The sequence below is a fragment of the Callorhinchus milii genome, unplaced genomic scaffold (assembly GCF_018977255.1).
Source record: "Callorhinchus milii isolate IMCB2004 unplaced genomic scaffold, IMCB_Cmil_1.0 Scaffold20, whole genome shotgun sequence".
Classification (NCBI taxonomy): Eukaryota; Metazoa; Chordata; class Chondrichthyes; order Chimaeriformes; family Callorhinchidae; genus Callorhinchus; species Callorhinchus milii.
This window is the reverse complement of record NW_024704761.1, coordinates 9,878,860-9,897,603: the sequence shown is the minus strand read 5'-3', so window position 1 is coordinate 9,897,603 and position 18,744 is coordinate 9,878,860. Positions and strand designations below refer to the sequence as shown.

The window sequence follows — 18,744 nt, the reverse complement described above, 5'->3', positions numbered from 1 at the left end:
TGCTTAGGAAGGTAGAGTGTGCATCCTTGGATGGTGATGCTGTCAGCGCCTGAGGTGTGGAGGTCAGGATTTGCCAGACAGAATTCACATCCATTAGCGTGCCCATTCAGTTAAGTGCACTAACCATTCAGTATAAAGCACAGACCAAACCACACTGTCAATAACAGGGTGTGAGAGAGTGTGAAAGGAGGGACTGACTGAGTGAGTTTGTGTGGTGGTTTGAGTGAGGTTTGTGTGAGTGTGATGCATGTGTTTGCATGCTGGTAAAACATTTGCAGAAGTGTTTTCACTTAGCAAGATATACTTACTGTTCTCATCAGTCACCATTGTGTAGGTCACTTCATAATCAGTGATTTCCCCATTGGATTCTGAAGGCTCTGCCCAGCTCACTTGTGTGACGGTTGGCGAAATGACATTGAAGGCCAGTCGACCAGGTTCATTTGGAACTAAATAGAGGAGATTAAATACCAGAGGTTGATATTGGTCCACACTGTGCTGCCATTGCACTGATCACAATTATCCCCATATTTTTTGCTGTGTTAATGAATTAAACTCCTTTAAACTTAAGTTATATTGTGTACTTATGCCCATCAAATAAATGCAAATATTGTTCGAAATGACTTACGATCCTCTGGTGTACGACACTGAATGATTTCGGAGCAGGGACCATTACCCAGAGAGTTGTAAGAGCACACGTTCATCTCATAGTCACAGTAAGGGTAAAGGTTGGTGAGTTCAGCGTAAGTATTTTTTGTATCTATGACTTCTGTTCTGTTCTCATCACTTTCGATCCAATACTTGACCTGAACAAAAAAAAAGTGAAAATCAGGTTAATTTCTTCCATTGTCGCAGAGCTAATCATCCTTTTTAGGTTGTATTTGATGCAATGCAATTCCTTTGCCAAAAGAGCTGGTTAAAGCCCTTGTTGGAAAAGGATAGGAAGTTGTATGGACATAATTGGTGAAAGCCCTTTCAGAAGAATATGGGAAAAGAACAGGGGAATGTTCTGATATGGGAGCCAGCCCCATTAACTGTATGATCGGCAACAAGATGTCCTGAGACATTTAAGTGCACTGAGACGCCATCCGGCCTGAAGGCCGCTATATAAATGCAAGTTATTGTTGTTGTTTTTCATAAGCAACAAAATGTGATTCTTATTTGGAGAGAGAAGGCCAGTCCTGGTGAGAGGTCAATTATAAGAGATTGAGAATTAGTTTGCTGGTGCCTAATGCCATTTTCTGTTCCTAAAATCTTCATGTTCCATGATGATCAAATCCTTCACAGTACATTGCTAATTCTTGTGTAGGGCTAGGAGTACAGAATGTGGAAAAGAATGTGGAATTCATCATTGCTGAAAATGCTCAATATTCTTGCATATTTCTCAATACCACTTCGGGACCAAAGAACATTTATGTAGAACTGTCCTTCGGGAGATTGAATGGGTGGGATAAGAATCCGCAATTGGGTAGATTCTACATGACGTATGGAGGGAAGAGGCTTGATTGACCAAATAATAATAAATAATAATCCTTGTATTTGATATAGTGCTTTATCATGTCTTCGAGACGTCTCAAAGCTCTTCACAGAATATACTGTAAAATGAATTGACTGTATATTTTGTGAGCGAAACACGGCAGCCAATTGCACACAGCAGTGTCCCACAAACAGTCGTGGATTGAGCGACCAATTTATTATTTTTCTTTTGGATGGAATTATGATGGACCAAACAACCTTTTTCTTATTCTCACCAGGTTTCCTCGCGTTGTTTCGAGCTGTTGCATTGCAAGTTTTCAAACTGTGGGAATATTCCAGTTTTAAACTGTGGAAAATTGAATGCGACCCATGATTTGCATTAACAATTGCCTGAGAGATCGGGCAGCATCATATGAGCTGGGCTGAGGAGTGACCAGTCTGATCTTGATCATGCAGTGTGTTCTAACTAGTCACCAGCAGCACTGCTGACTGTCAATCCATGCGGCTTGCAGCCTTAATAATAATAACAACAATAATAATAAGCCTTACCTTATATCCTAATGCCTTTCCGGGAGGCGGAGTCCAATTTACACGGATTGCCTTGCTGTTGATTGCCTGAGCTTTTACATTGAGAGGTGGGACGTTGATGGGAACCACAGATTGGCCAAGCAATGTGTCTGCTCTTGCTGTAATATTAGACACAGGGATACATTGATAACAGATTCTTTACTGAACAACCTTCCCCCTCCCTGTCCTTTCTCATATATGCACATAAACATACACACTCATGTACACACCCGTGACGCACCCATACACACATGCACACCCTCGACAGGGAGCTCTGTTATTGGAGACTATTAAATACCACATTTTTCTGCGTTCAACCGCTGGAAAAAGGTGATTTATTGTAAAGCACGGCCTAAGTGTCAGTCAAAATACTACTTTATTTTCAATCAATACAATCACTATCCATATGTGTGCATATGCACTGCACCAGAATATGTGTGTGTGCATCAGTGTAATTGTATGTCCTGGCATGAGTGTATATTTCCATCTGGCCTTATATTTGTGTATCTGGTTATGTATCGGTGTACAAGAGAGTGTTTCTCAGCGTCTGGTTATGCTTCATACGATGTGTATGTTTTATAGAGTAGGAGATGATCCTCTTCGTGGGTGTGTGTGAGAGTGCGCATGTGTGTGTGTGCGCATGTCTGTATACATGCATGTGTGTGTAGATAAAGGAAAGGGAGGTGGGAGACTGTGTGTTGAATAGAGCAAGGATGTAGCTCGTAAAAAGGAAGAGTGGGTAGGAGGTTAAATTAGAGTTTCAGAGACATAGAAAAGGAAGGTTCAGATAATCGCTGAATAATAAAATAAGAGGAAAATATGAATAGGCTCAATGGAGATAGAGACTGGAGGTGTAGGAAGGATCCATCATCTATCAGACATTTATTTTCTTGTATCTGTTGCTTCAAAGTGTTGCTTCAATATTGTTTCAAAGTGACTTACGTTCCTCTGGTGTATGGCACCGGATGACTTCTGAGCGAGGCCCAGAACCCGAAGCGTTGTAAGCGAGAACGTCCATCTCATAGTCAGTGTCTGGATTGAGGTTGGTGAGCTCAGTGTAAGGAGTTTTCGTATCTACGACCTGAGGGGAACTCTCATTCCCTTCAACCCAATACTTGACCTGAAAAAAAGGAAAGAAAACGAGGTTAATATCTCTCTCTTTTGCCTGCGCATTTAATCTACCTGCTTACATTATAGTTGATTGAGTATCTATGAATTCCTTTGCAAAAAGACCATGATAAATATCATCTCTTAGGAATGGGACTGAAGGTTACATTGCTATGAGCAGCATTGAGATCAATAGCTGGCTAAGACTTAATCTTAGGCAAAGTATTATTGGCCTTGAGAGAGTACAGATAAGTGACCGTGATGAAACCAGGTATTAGGAATCTAAGTGATGAAGAAAGGAAATTTGGGTTTGTTCTCTTTAGAAAACAGGACACTGAATTTTTTTTAAAAAACGCAGAGTTGTTACGGTCTGGAATGCAATGCCTGAAAGAGTGGTGCAAGCAGTGTCCTAGCAATTTTCAAGATGATATAGTTGGACCCCGAAACAACACTTCAAATGACACGTCCATAAGATTCATTGTTTTCGATTTTAAGATTGTGTGATTTTTTTTTCTTAAAACGTTCTTAAATTTGGTCACTCAATGCATGAATGTTTGTGGGACGCTGCTGTGCTCCATTGGATGCCGAGTTTCACCCACAAAATACACAGTCAATCCACTTTACAACAACAAAATTACATTTGTATAACGCCATTCACATCGGGAGGAGGTCCCAAGGCATTGACTTTACAGCATATTCTGTGAAGTTCTTTGAGACATCTCGACAACAAGATAAGGTGCTATATCAAATGCAAGGATTATTATTATTATTATCCATCCTCATATCCCGTAAGCCGTACCTTGTATCCTGTTGGCTTGCCAGGAGGTGGGGTCCAATTTACACGGATTCTCTTGCTGTCGATTGGTTGAGCTTTTGCGTTGAGTGGCGGAGAGTTGATGGAAATCATAGCTTGCTGGTTTGGCATTTTTGCTGCCCTCTCTGCAATATTAGATGCATTAATAAAAGACTTGATTTTTACCCTTGTCTCTAACTCTTACTAAGTTGTGGAATTAATAACAGATGCACAGTTGAGAGTAAAAGTCACCGTTCTAAACTTACCATTGTCATCAGCGATCGTGATGGTGGTGCGAGGATATTCCCCGAGCTTCGCTCCATTTCTGGGGTTGTACAGTTCCATGATGAATTGTTTGATCTGTTGGTTTCCGAGGAGGGAGTCGACCTCTGTCAGTTCAAGGAGTTTGACAGGAACCTCTTTGCGAGTCTCTTTAGGGAGGAATGTGAGCTCGTTCTCTGTATAAATGTAATCCTGCAAAGAAAATGTCACATAGTAGCACAGGCTAAACTGGGACATAATCACTACCAACTCAAATGCACTCGCGCACACACAAACACACACACAACCACTCCCAACCCTCAAACAACAACAAATTACATTTGTCTAGTGCCTTTCACATCGGGAGAATGTCCCAAGGAGCTCCCAACCCACACACAATCCCTACACACAAATCTGAACAGCAACATTTTCCAGCACACTATTATTCTCCCATAAATTACAACCCCTTCTGCCATGCCCTCCCCCACCCACCCACCCACACACACTCACTGCAGTGTGACACACTCAGTGTGAACGCTTTGGCATTCACCAACCTTTTCGCATAGTACCTTTCACCTTAAAGAACAGCTCAAAGCATTTTGACAAACGTAGGGCTTGAAAACACCAACACCGAGCAGGAAAATTATAGATTTAAAGATATTGACTGAAGGCATGGTCATAGAGATAGGTTTTTTACAAGGTTCTTGAAGTCAAAGGAGAATAGAATGAAGGTTAAGTGATTTTAATAGAGGATTCTAGAGGACAGGGTTGTAGTGTTTGCTGTGTCCGCTGCGAGAGGCAGAGAGACGTACTGTGCCATCTTTAGCGGTGAGGTCTCGTGTTCTGTAGGAGACCTGAGTCCGCACGTCTTCCATTATCTGCCGGAGGAGTGGGATGTTGGCCACCTTGTCCAGTCGACGGTACGTATAATTTGGCTTCAAGAACGAGACAATGCTTTTGGCTGTGGGGGAGAGAAAATCAGATTTTAGAATTTCTATAGTATTACACCTCTTTAAAACTAGAATAGTGAGATTCACTCTACAGCCTTAAAATTGGATCTATAGATCTAGTATTCAAAGGAAGGACATATACCTTTGACTATCCTCCTTTGGGGAAGTAAGTAAGATCTCTTTTTGTAGGGATCTCTAGGCATAGGGCGACTGGAATTTCAGACCCCAGGAAATGATAGAAAATTGGGAGAGGATTGTGGAGAGGGGAGATTCTGAGGACAACAATCAATGTACAAACATCAGGGAACAAGAGGCTGGAGAGCTGGAGACTGGCCTATACTATGAATGGGTCCTGGGTAGGCGGGACTCGCGCAGGTTTATGTGAAGCAGGGCGGAAGCTGAAATTGAGAGTAGAGGTCACAGACATGCGCACACAGACAGAGAAGGGGAGATTACCGTCTTCCTTGATGATCGTGATGTCAACAAAGCGCTTGCCGATCTCAGCAGTTCCCTCTGGAACATCCACCGCCTCCACCCGCAACTGCTTCTCATCATCGTCCTCTTCCTTGGTGAAGAGTGGAACACGGACATCCACAGTTTCAACATCTTCCTGGAACTCCACGAGCCCATAAGCTTCTGCCGAAGGAGGGCAAGAGGAGAGGCCGAGTCAGGCACTTGGAGAGAAGCTCCGAGCATACCTGCCGATCAACCACTGCACCTTGTCACGGGTTTTAATACTCAAAACGAGAAGGGAGTTTCTCCCGGCGTCCTGTCCTGGCTAACAATCACCTCAGTGTAACTGGACTTTTACTTCAAGGTTGTTTGTGGGGCACTACTTCGTAGACTAAAATTTTGCCCACAAAACAGTCAATTTACCTTACAATATATTATAATAATAATAATCCTTGCATTTAATACAGCGCTTTTCACATCTTTTCGACGTCTCAAAGCGCTTCACTGAATAGACTGTAAAGTGAATTGATCTGTGAAATGCTTCAAGACGTCTCAACGACTTGACTTGATGAGGTGCTATATCAGATGCAACGATTATTATTATTATTGTGAAAACTGGGATGTTGCATTTGCCTACAAAATTCATTCCATTTATAATGAAATCCTTGCAAAGCGCTTCGAGATGTCACGGCAATGACATAAGGCGTTATATCAAATGCAAGTATTATTATCAGGAGCCGGTGCCGTATGAAGGCAACGCCATTTCCTCAGTTACATTCCGCTGCCACTGACAAACGCAAAGACACAGTGGGAAGCGGCGGGAATTCATGTCCTCACACCCACATCCCAGAGATTCCAGGATGTTCCGAGAACCCAGCGAGACAACAACATAATTGTTGAGACCACTCATTTCGGTGCTTTCGAAAAACCTGGGACCTCACCTCGATCAGAGGCCACTGTATAATATCCAGGCATGACTTTCATGTCACCGAACTTTGATAGGTTGACGTGCTTCTCGGTCATTCTCAAAATGTCCGGCTCGGCAGAGCGCGGGCCGCTAACTGTGTGTCAACAATGGTTAAGTTCTGCCTGTGACGGAGAAACAAGGAGCCAGTGAGAGTGGGGAACACAAGTGTCAAGAGAAGGCTAGAGAAGCTGGGCTGGTTCTCCTTAGAGCAGAGAGGGTTAAGGGGAGATTTTATAGAGGTGCTCAAAATTCTGAGGGGTTTTGATAGAGTAGTTAGGGAGAAACTGTTTCCACTGGTGGGTGGGTCAGTAACAGGAGGAACCAGATTTAAGATAATTGGCAATAGAACCAGAGGGGAGATGAGAATTTTTTTTTGATGCAGAAAGTTGTTATGGTCTGGAATGCACTGCCTGAAAGGGTGGTGGACACAGATTCAATAACAACTTTCAAAAGAGAATTGGATAGATACTTGAAAAGGAAAAAAAATGCAAGGATATGGGGAAACCGGGGAGTGGTACTGATTGGGTAACTCTTCCAAAGAGTCTGCACAGGTACGATGGGCCGAATGGCTTCCTTCTGTACTGTAATATTCCACGATTCTAAAAAGTGCTGAGTTTGGGAGGGGTGGAGGCAAAGCTGTTGCAAGTGGGGGGTGGGGTGGGGAGCGGAGAGATTGGTTCAGAGGGACAATATGGCTGGACAATAAAATGCTCTGGGATGTTACCGTACGTGTGGGGCTCTATATAAACGCAAGCTTTTGTTAGTTTGGGAAGCAGCGAGACTGGTTCGGGGGTAGTGAGGGAGTGGCAAGGCTAGTGAGTAAGTAGTAAACACCCACCTCTTTCCTGAATTTGGTTGAAGTCTGAAAGAAAAAAAGATTAAAAATGTAATTGTTTAAGATCGGATCAAATCTCAACAAGGGTTGCAACAAAGCAAGAGAAACTCCAGCATGTCAGTGAGGGTTCACTGCAGCTCGAGGAGTCACAAGAGAGGTAGCAAAAACGAGAGAAGGAGAGTTAGTGAGGGAGAGAAAGAGGAAGCGAGAGAGAGGGAGAGAAAAAATTGAGAGATGGGAAGAAAGGAGAAACGGATGAAGGTGAAAGAAAAAGGGGAGAGAAAACAGAGGGAGAACATATTTATGTCGTGAGCGGGTTTACCTGAACCTGGTTTTCTGCACGGGCTGTATGCCTGGGATTTTCTGATACACATCATTAAGCTGCAGAGAAACAGCACAAAGCAGGTGAGCATTTCACCCAGAAACGTTACACGCTCTGCAGATCTCCCATGTACCTACACACGTCATGCTGTGGGATTGATTGGGTAGCTCTTCCAAAGAGCTGGCACAGGCAAAATGGGCCAAATGGCTTCTTCTGTGCTGTAATGCTGGATTCGATAGGGAGAGACACTAATTCAACTGGCAGGGAACCCGAGGACACTGATTTAAAATAGTTGTTAAAAGAAACAGAGGGGAGGTGAGGAGACATTTTTTTTTTACACAGCGAGTTGTTTAGTTCTGGAATGCATTGCCTGAAACGGTGGCGGAAGCTGATTCGATAACAACTTTTAAGAGAGAAGTAGATAATTATTTGGGGAGGACAAGTTTGCAGGGAGAGTGCGGGGGGCGGGGCGGGGTTGGGATTGATTTGAATAGCTCTTTTCAAAGAGCTGGCACAGACACGATGGGCCTAATGGCCTCCTTCTGTGCTGTATGATTCTATGATTCTATGCTGTAATGTCCACATACAGCGCTGTAACTCCCACATATCTGCTGTGCGCACTTGGCTGCCGTGTTTCACCCACAAAATATATAGTCAATTCGCTTTACAGTATATTCTGTGAAGCACTTTGAGACGTCTTGAAGAAGTGATAAGGTGCTGTATCAAATGCAAAGAATATTGTCATTATACCTAGCCCATGGTGGAACTTACATGTATACATACTGAGCTGGAAATAACCCCCACTGTGAATAATAATAATCCTTCCAGACGTCTCAAAGCGCCTCACAGAATATACAGTAAAGTGAATTTACTATATGTTTAGTGGGCGAAACTCGGCAGCCAATTGTGCACAACTGTGTCCCACAAACAGTCATGGATTGAGTGACCTAATTTTGATTGATTGAGTGAGTGAGTGATTGATTGATTATTACCCCTGGAAAAGCAATCCACCAATGGGCTAACAACCGGCTTCCTATTTACTGCTAGGTAAACAGAGCCGTGCAGAGTAAGGACACATGCCCAATGTTTCGCTGGGAATTGAACATAAGTCCTCTCGCTTGCGAGGCGAGTGCACTAACCACTGAGCTACAGGACTAAATCATCCGTTTACACAGGGACTTACATTCTCCTCCACACTTTTCCGCAGCAGGTCGTGGTCCATCGAGTCCGGTTTCTTCAGACTCTCACTGAAGTGTCGGGCCATTCGTAGTGATAGGTTGTACAGGACTGGAATGAGAAATATCACAGGAGGCATTGACTCACACAAATCACCATCAAATTAGCTGGATGCTATAGTCAGTGAGCAGTCAGTGAAAGAGTTTCAATGAGTGATAACAAAATAATCTGAGGTATAACGACACGAATATCACTCTAAAGTTGTCCACAAATTCTGTAGATTTGTTTCCACTCATTACAGCGGCTTCTCCTCGGCTAGCTTTGTAAGGATCCTCTCGGAGTGCTATTAACATTAATGTGCTCTCCACATAAAACAACTTTGCAAAATCAGCAGTGAGAACCTCTCCATCCATAATGACTTCCTGTGCACCTGCCCAACTGGACGTCATTCAGCTGTGTTTCAAGCCGCTCCATACCCTCGTTCCCTATCTATCTGAACTGCTTACCCCCCACTCCATCACCCGCTGTCTCCGCTTGGCTGGCTCCGATCTCCTATTCGTCCCTCGTCCCCTCTGCTCCACCATTGGTGGACTTGCCTTCAGCCACTACGCCTCAAAACTCTGGAACACTCTCCCTCAAGCCCTCCGCCTTGCCCCCTTCATCCCCTAAAGACCTTCCTCTTTGATCATGCCACTCCCTCTCCCCCTGGCTCAGTGTCAGACTCAGTGCCACTGTGCAGCGCTCTGGGACATTATATCAACGTACGTTGTTGATGTTGATTCATTGGCAGACAGTGGAGCTATTTGTGAAACCCCCTGAAGGTTTTCCTGTAAACCACTGAATATTCATCCATCCCTACATTCCACTGACCCCTTTTCTGCACATCATTGTCTTCCCTGCCCACTCTTCCTTCTCCATAAATCCTCACCATGTTAAAATCATTGCACTGTTGCTTACTCCAGCTTATTCTTCCCAGATGCTCAGGACTGTTAAACTACCTTCCCAAGTCTCCACTTCTTACTACAACTATCTTGACTTTAAATCTCAAGCTCAGCGTCATAGACCTACAACTTTTTTTTAATCTTGTTCCAGCTCTGCTCAATCTTGCTGATAAGGCGCTGTATCAAATGCAAAGGTTAACCTTCATTATGGTTTTCATTGCTTCCTCAAGATTACTCAATAAAATATAAAAGTAATCTATTGCAGTAGGGCATGGAAATCTTGCATCATCAGTAACTGAGAGAATAGCAACTTGCTATTTGCACATTAAATAGCTTTAGTGTCATACATCATTGAAACTGCACTGTACGGAAATGATGATTCAATCATAATTCTATCTGACACTGGTCTGATAGAATAGATGGTCTGACCCAACTGTGCAGCGCCTTGGGACGTCCTCCTGACGTGAAAGGCGCTTTATAAATGGAATCTTGTTGTTGTTGTCTCTGTAACTTACCAGTATCTTTAGGGTTGGGAGGTGGTGCGGAGAGAGGCATTGGTCGATGTACATTGTCTGTCACCTTCCACTTCACAACATCTCTTCCGTTCAGTTTGTTAGTCCGAACCATTGGTGTATCCACCGAATCAGACGTGAGCATGCTCTGACGCAACATGTAGTGGTCTTCCTTGAATCCAACCATTGTACCTGCAAAAAGGGAGAGCAGAACAGACACCTCTTAACGCCTATTAATAACCTGCCTCCAGACATAATTGGGAAACAAATAAAATACAATCACAAAGCCCGGGTTTGTTGAGTTTGCTGATTTCACTCAGATTGACAACATTAGGGTTTTAAGAGGGCTGGAAAATATCATGGTTCCTAATCACTATCTGATGAGATAACCTAACTACCGTAAAGTCTGCGTGTGTAGATATTGGGTGACATAGGATCAGGTTCAATTGTGATATTTTCTCCTTTGGTCAAATCAACTCACTCACTGCCCCGGGCTTACACATGAGAAATAATCACTTGAACAAGGTACTGGAGAGATCAGCCAATGCCAAAGGAACCTAATGAGAGCCCAATCTACAACTCACAGGAGAGGAGGGAAGAAATTTGGAGTTACATATAAATACATAGATGTTGTTACCTAGAAACAGAAGTAGGCTATTCAGCCCCTCGAGCTTGTTCTGCCATCTTATAAGATCACGGCTGATCTATACCACAAGTCCAGTTACCCGCCCTTTGCGCCATATCCTTTAATACCCTGACTTAACAAATATTTATCTACCTCCATCTTGAAAATGTTATTTTTGGGTGCATCCCCCCCCACCTAAAAATAAAATCAAGGATCTTCCCATTAGCAGAAAGTCTTCTTCAACAAGTGATTACTTTCAGGGCAATCAATCAATCGTAATATTTTACACAGATCCTAATATATTACCTTGCTTACAGCATGGCAGCATTGCACAGCATGGCAACCTTGCACAGAATGCCTGTCAAGAGAAATAATCATCAGTTGCCTTTATCAAAATTAGTCTGAAATAGACTAAAGTTTTTGAACATTAAACCTCAACATTTTTATGTTTTAATCTGTCTGAATGTATCCATAGAGACTGAGTTGCTAATTTGATGAGAGTCTACAGGGAGTACAATCCCAAATCTAAAGAAAGTTCCCAATATTTAATAATCCAAATGAAACACAATCCAAAATAATCTCCAATCGCCTAATAATTCACATACACAGCTTCCAACTAGAGATGACAAGAATATGATTGATTGATGGTAGGGTGGGTGTTCTGGGACGCTACCCTATGTGATGGGTGCTATATAAATACAAGTTGTTGTTCTGAAGTGATGAGATCAGATGGACCAAAGGGCCTTTTCCATCCAGACCAATCTTGTGATTATGTGATCATGCACTGGTCTAGTGTCACAATCATCTTACCCTGAGGGATTTCACTAATTGTTATTTGCACAATTTCCCTATGACTGAAAGTGTACTTACCTGACAACAAGCACAATACTTCCAACAGAGGAGGCCCAGGAGAAACGGCAAGAGTATTAGACCTATGATAAGTGGGATGAGCCAGAGGAAGCCACCTGGGGGACATTCTGAGAGAGGTGAAGAAGACAATTAGCACAGGCACTGCGTACAGCACCAAACCTGTTCCTGCAGACAGTCCTGTTGATGCATTATAACATCTAATTGCAATCTGCATCATCATCTCTTGTTCATTTTATATATCAAACTGTCAATGGCTTGTCAAACTTTCTCCTTCTCAATCTTTCTTGACAAAGTAAAAAGAACTAATTCCAAACTCATCGTTAAAGATAAAGGTAAAAGATAAATGAAATGCCAGAAATCTCACTTTCCTGAGCTCTGATTTCCCACTCACCTTTCTTGTCTAGCACCTGGATCTCAATCGTCTCGTTTCTGCCCGGATTACTTTTCACGGTGTAATGATACATGCAGTCATCCTCTTCATCTCGAAAACTGCAGTGATCATCTACCAGTTCATCTGCAGGAAGAAAAACCTTTCAGAAAGTGCGAATACAGTTCATTCCGATTTCCTCTGAAGAATCAAAAGTTCCACCATCCATAAAATTCAGGCCATGCAAACCTCCATCACCCGAATCTTCATCCACACCAAACTCTGTATATCTATCACCCCAGTCCTCACCAGGCTCCACCACCTTTCTGTCTCTTAAATGGACTGTTCTCAAGATACCCTCACCTACAAATACCTTCATGCCCTAACATCTATCTATCTCTCTGATCTCCTCCTACCCCACTTCTCTACTCACCCTTACAATTGTCTACCTTGGATTTGCTGTGCATCCAGGGAATTATTTAAATCTTTAAATCAATCTTTCCCCCCATGAAAATGCTCTGCTGCCTGTGGCCTGATAATTCTCATAGTGTAGCCTTGACCAATGCCTAAATATTTAAGGGTTTTGAAAGACTTTTAAATTCAAAAAAACACTTTCCAAATTAATAATGATCATTGGATTTGATATAGCATCTTATCACATTGTTGAAATGTCTCAATGTGCTTCGCAGGATTTTAATTTGTATTTATATGACTGCATGTATTTGTATACAAACAATTTGCACACAGAAATGTCCCATAAACAGTCACAAAGTGAAAGACCAATTTTATCTGGTTGATTGTTGTCCAGGATACCGGGAAAAATTCCCTTCTCTTTCCAGGTAATGAGATTTTGAATGTCCAACTGAACAAGCAATACATTAAGACTAAATTCCAAATTTTCTAAAATTCTGCACAATCATAAATTTGGAGACAACGGAAATTACTGATAGCATCACTAAGACTATAACTTTGGAACTTTGGGACCTTCTTGGATTGCACAGGTCAACTGTACACTGAGCCACAGTGCGAGCACTTACAAAATAGCTGACACTGCCTCCGTCTGAACTGACCTTTTTTCAATTCTTCCACCATTACAACCTCATTGGGACACTGGTCACATTCTTTTCCTTTCTTCTCCCCAGTCTTCCAGGCTTTGCACTGAACGCAGGTACGGATATCCTCACAGAGCCCCAGCAAACGCTAAAAAAAAGACAATAACATTAATCAATCAATCATACTCGATTTTGATATAGTGCCTCATCAGTCACACAGTCGAGAGTCTCAAAGCACTTCACAGGATTTCACTATGAAAGGTAGTAACTGTATTTGTACACAAATACAGCAGCCAATTTACACACAGCAATATCCTACAAACAACTGTGAAGTGAACGATCAATATTTTTTTATTTGGGGGGGTTTTGGCCAGGAGAAACTCCCTTCTGTTCAAATAGTTGGTGGGATCTAAGGTCCAGCTGAACAGCAGACGAGTCTTGACTTTAATCCCCACCCCCCAGATCACTGCAATAGGATGGAGGAGCAGATTATGAGTTCAAACCCTTGATGTCTTAATCCCACAATGTTTTACCTCAGAGGCAAAAGCACTGTCAAACAAGCCAGACTGACACATCTCCATTGGAAATGAGTAATAATAATAATAACTGTGGAGTCCCGTATCTCAGGGGTCAGAGCACCAGCCTTGCAAGCGAGAGACCTGGGTTTGATTCCCAGCGAAACCTTGGGCAATTTTCCTTACTCTACACTCCTAATAATAATTCTTCATGAAAAAAAAGCAATAACAATTTGGTCACTCAATCCATGACTGTTTGTGGTTCACTGCTGTGCGCAACTGGCTTCCCACAAATATACAGTCAATTCACAGTTAATAATAATCCATACACTTGATACAGCGCCTTATCACGTCTTTGAGACGTCTCAAAGTGCTTCACAGAATATACTGTAAAGTGAATTGACTGTATTTTGTGGGCGAAATGTAGCAGCCAATTGCACACAACCATGTCCCATGTCGTGGATTGAGTGACCAATTTATTACTTTTTTTGTTGAAGGAATTATAACCCCCAAAAAAGCGATCTGCCAATCGACTAACAACCAGGTTCCTACTTACTGCTCGGTAAACAGAAACGTGTGGAGTAAGGAAACGTGCTCTATGTTTCGCCCTGTTGAGAATCAAACCCAAGTCTCTCGCTTGCGAGGCGAGTGCTCTAACCACTGAGTTACAGAACTCCCAAGTAAACATTCATTCTGAGCATCTTCCTGTTTCTAGGAGCTAAATAGCAATCTGTGCGATTAATTCCACACTTTCCTGCATGTGTCATTGCTTACATAGAGGGTGATTAATGATCTGAGAAGAATCATCAGATCACAAGAGGAACAGAACATGGAAACAGGAAAAATGTCCTTAGACATTGTTTAGCTGCCTTTGCACTTACCAGAGTGTGAATAGACTCGCAGGTTTGACCTACATCCTTTTCATTACATTTACATCTTCCACATACACAAGCTCCTTTTCCATTACAGATTCCCTGGAACCAGGAAGAGCAGAGATTAGATATCACACACAGGCAGGCTAGTAACACAAAAGACAATCAAAACAGATTCAGATAATTGGGCAGAGAAAGGGATACAATTCAAAACTATAGCATTAACCCTGCACACTCATTTACACAACAGCTAAGTTTTCTGATTTAAAATCTAACCAGTTCACTTTCAAATAGTTCAGGTGCCCCAGGACTTGCTGTGCTATGCAGAATTGTTGTATGGGAATTCTACATCCCTATTCCGACCATGCAAAAATTCATTGTTAGAATTAAATTCAGCTCACACCTTCTCACGAGAATGTACCAGACTGAAAAAAATCCATTATTGATTTTCTGATCTTCTCCATTATCTAAAATCTCTTTTTCTGATTACTATTGCTTTTATGTCCACACAACTCCCACTGCCATCACATACCCATCTAATAATTCCCTCTTGGAACCCTATTCACCTCTACTGCCTCTCTGCGTCTCACTCTTTCTGTGGCTCTCTCTAACTGTTTCTCTCTTTTTTCACTGACTCTTTCTCTATATGTCTTTGATATGCTCTTTCTCTCTCTCTCTCTGACTTTTTTTCTCTCAATACTTCTAACTCTGACACTCTATGCCTCATCTCTGCACTGCACTGGAGCAAATTGTTGTATGGGAATGTGTTCCTGGAAACCTTTCATGTAACATTTTTTTTGCCAACATTAAAGTTCTGCATTGCAGACTGATGCAGATAAACATCAGTACAGAAACAGACCATTTCGCCAACTGGGTCTATCTGCTCTGGCTCTCGGAGCAATGGTTCATTCAATCTCACTGCCCGGCCTTACCCCCATACCCCTTCAAGCCTTCATCAATAGGAACAATCTCATGAAATTGAGAATTAAATAGTAGATAGAATGAATGCGAATGCCTATCTTTGCGCTGATTGTTAATATTGATGTCAATATTTCAGTCTTACCCCTTTGGAATCAATGCAGGTAGCAGTACTGATGGGACATTCACATGAATGGCCTTCCCAGCCACTTATACACTTGCATTTCCCTTCAGAACACCGACCGCGGTCTGTGGCAAAACAGAGACAGAAATGAGGTCCACATATGAGAGGAAGAAGGAAAGAAAGAGAGAAAGAGAATGTTTTTATCATCTTGAAACATCTGAACACACTTCAAAGATAATTACTGTCAATTGCATTGGCTTTATTCGTATTTTAGGATTTGCGCTTGGAAGGTTTCCACCAATAACCAGAGGTGAATGACAGTGAATCGCTTTTCAAATCGTATCATGGGATCTTTAAAGTCCACTTGAACAGGCTGAGGGGACCTTGCCTTAACACTTCATCTGAAAGACAGCCTTTCAAACAATGCAGCATTGCCTCAATATAGACCATGAACTCAAGTCCCAAATGTGGAGCTGAAACCCACAACCTTTTGAAGCTAATCTTGTTAGAAAGACCAAATATCTGAGCCTCAACTGAGGGTCAACTAAGCCATAGTCTTATCAAATCACTAGAACTCATGTGGCAATATCATTGGTAACATAATTCACCCACAAAATATACAGTCATTTCACTTTACAGTACATTCTGTGAAGTGCATTGAGACGTCTCAAAGACGTGATAAGGCTCTATATCAAATGTAAGGTTTATTATTATAATTCAGGGAATGGGTAGACAGAATGATGTTGTCAGAGAGGATAACACACTTGTTGAGGCTGAATCAGGAGAAATTCTGTAGAATCCTGTACTTAATTCTTGGTGTAAAATCAAAGCATGAGCACCATTTAGGTAACAGTGCCTATATGCTTCACAGCAGAGGCAAGCATCAAGGACATGATTATAGAAACTCACAGATATGCAGCAACTCAGCGCAAAATTCATCAGGCATTGATGTAATATGAGCAGCATATACCTAAACACCAATTAGATCTAAGCACTGGGGCTATCTGCAAATAATTCTCTTTGGCTTATTCCCTTTCATGCTGAATCTGTATATTATACTATATGTATTCTATGCTCTACTCTATAAAAATACTGCAGAAATATTTAATATTTTCGCCCATAAAACATAGTCAATTCACTTTACAGTATATTCTGTGAAGCGCTTTGAGATGTCTAGAAGACGTGATAAGGTCCAACATCAAATGCAAGGATTATTATTATCATTGGTATAACAACATGCTGTAACTGAAGAAGAATTGCAAGTAAAGGACAAATTTAAAAATATAAAAAATGTCTGTTGCTTCACTTACCATTACACATAAAGCCACCATGCCGTGGGCAGTTCAAGTTGCTGTGCTGACAGTATTTTCCGTCAAATATTTCCAGACTGTTCTCTGATTGATCACAGAAGCAAACCCCACAGTAGCATTTACCATTACCAGAGCAGGATTCGGTTGAGTTGCTGTCAGCATTAATACAGTCTTTACTGATATCCGTTGGCACTCCCGAACAGTTGCAGAATTCACCGTGCCTTTAAAGGAAACCAACAGTAGCAGCATCAATAAGACATAGCCATATCTCACAAAACACTTTATTTTATTCAGTTATAGTATGTTGATTGCAACACAGTACGATGGATGACAAATCTATGTTGACGCCAGAAATCTGTAAAGTCCTGAGGTACTAATAAATTAATAAATAACTCAATCCACGACTGTCTGTCTGTGGGACACTGCCTTGCACAATTGGCTGCCACTTTTCGCCCACAAAATATAGTCAATCCACTTTGCAGTATATTCTGTGAAGCGCTTTGAGAGGTCTCGAAAACATGATAAGGTGCTACATCAAAATGCAAGAATAATTATTATTACTTTGCTGGGAGCAGAGGCAAGGAAGCTTGAATCTGCAAGATGTTGCATGTTGCCAACGGGTGCTCAAAATCTTTTTTCATCCCTAACATCCCTCATCTCGATGAGCATAAAACTGACCAAAAATACGTTCATTATAATGAAAGCATAAGTATAGTGTTTTTGTGTTCCCTTACCAATTATCGTGGCACAAACAGTGTCCACAGCCATAGTCACCATTAAAATTACATTTGGCCGAGTTCTTCTCCGATTCCTGTGGATAAATGTAAAAGAGAGTTAGAACAAAGAGCAAGTCATAAAACATGAAAGTTGTGGTTAGATAACCTCAGTGAAAATTGGATTTTACCAGTTCACATTGACACTGATCACAGATCACGGAAGTCTTTATTTGCAGAGCACTTGTGAAGGTGCTGGGCTTGATGATTATTGTTCCTGCTTTGTCCTCCCATGGCCTCTTACACACATGTTCTCCATTAATGTTCTCCAGAGCTTTCAGCTTGACTTTAAAATTGCCCTGTTTTTTTTAAAAAAGTACAAAAATAACAATTTTTGACAGTGAAGTCAACATGTTGAAGTTCATTTCTGAAAATTCTTAAATTCAATCTTAATTTGGAAGATGATTTTCTGCATAAGTATACACTTATTTGAAAAATGCAGAAAGCTGGCTCCCAAATTAAAACTGAATTTGAAAATTTTTAGAAACTTCGCACCAACTTAAATTTAAGTTTAACATCTTAACTCTTAAGCTTAAGACCATGAGCAATTTCAGAGCTGTGTTTAAGATTGATATGCATTAAACTAACATTTCTAAAGTATTATTGGCTCTAGATAAATCGGTTCATTTAACACTTCAGAGCATTCAGAATTGTCAAATTCTTAAATACAGCCTTAACTTTGAGATTGGTTTCATGTTGTTCTTAAAATCAGTTAAGGTTGAATTTAAGAATTTGTCACATTCTGGACACTGAAATGTAATTTAAAATAATAATAACAATTTGATCACTCAATTCACGACTGTCTGTGGGACACTACTGTGCGCAATTGGCTGATGTGTTTCACCCCCAAAACACAGAGTCAAATCACTTTACAGTATATTCTGTGAAGCGCTTTGAGATATCTAGAAGACGTGATAAGGCACTATATCAAATGCAAGGATTATTATTATTTTAACAGAGT

General features: G+C 41.5%; 1 protein-coding gene across 1 annotated transcript in view; it reads right to left on the bottom strand.

Annotated features, from left to right (window-relative positions):
- The window catches only part of itgb4 (integrin, beta 4), a 46,762-nt gene that overhangs the window by 14,688 nt on the left and 13,330 nt on the right, over nt 1-18,744 (bottom strand). Inside the window, 23 exon segments of the mRNA XM_007888477.2 lie at nt 309-446; nt 626-803; nt 2,023-2,159; nt 2,983-3,160; nt 3,947-4,086; nt 4,207-4,414; nt 5,014-5,162; nt 5,608-5,787; nt 6,546-6,662; nt 6,665-6,693; nt 7,410-7,433; nt 7,729-7,787; nt 8,912-9,015; nt 10,361-10,549; nt 11,289-11,340; nt 11,853-11,959; nt 12,244-12,366; nt 13,290-13,419; nt 14,668-14,760; nt 15,722-15,825; nt 17,011-17,231; nt 17,745-17,821; nt 17,915-18,082. Of these exon segments, the coding sequence (XP_007886668.2) occupies nt 309-446; nt 626-803; nt 2,023-2,159; nt 2,983-3,160; nt 3,947-4,086; nt 4,207-4,414; nt 5,014-5,162; nt 5,608-5,787; nt 6,546-6,662; nt 6,665-6,693; nt 7,410-7,433; nt 7,729-7,787; nt 8,912-9,015; nt 10,361-10,549; nt 11,289-11,340; nt 11,853-11,959; nt 12,244-12,366; nt 13,290-13,419; nt 14,668-14,760; nt 15,722-15,825; nt 17,011-17,231; nt 17,745-17,821; nt 17,915-18,082 (2,905 nt within the window).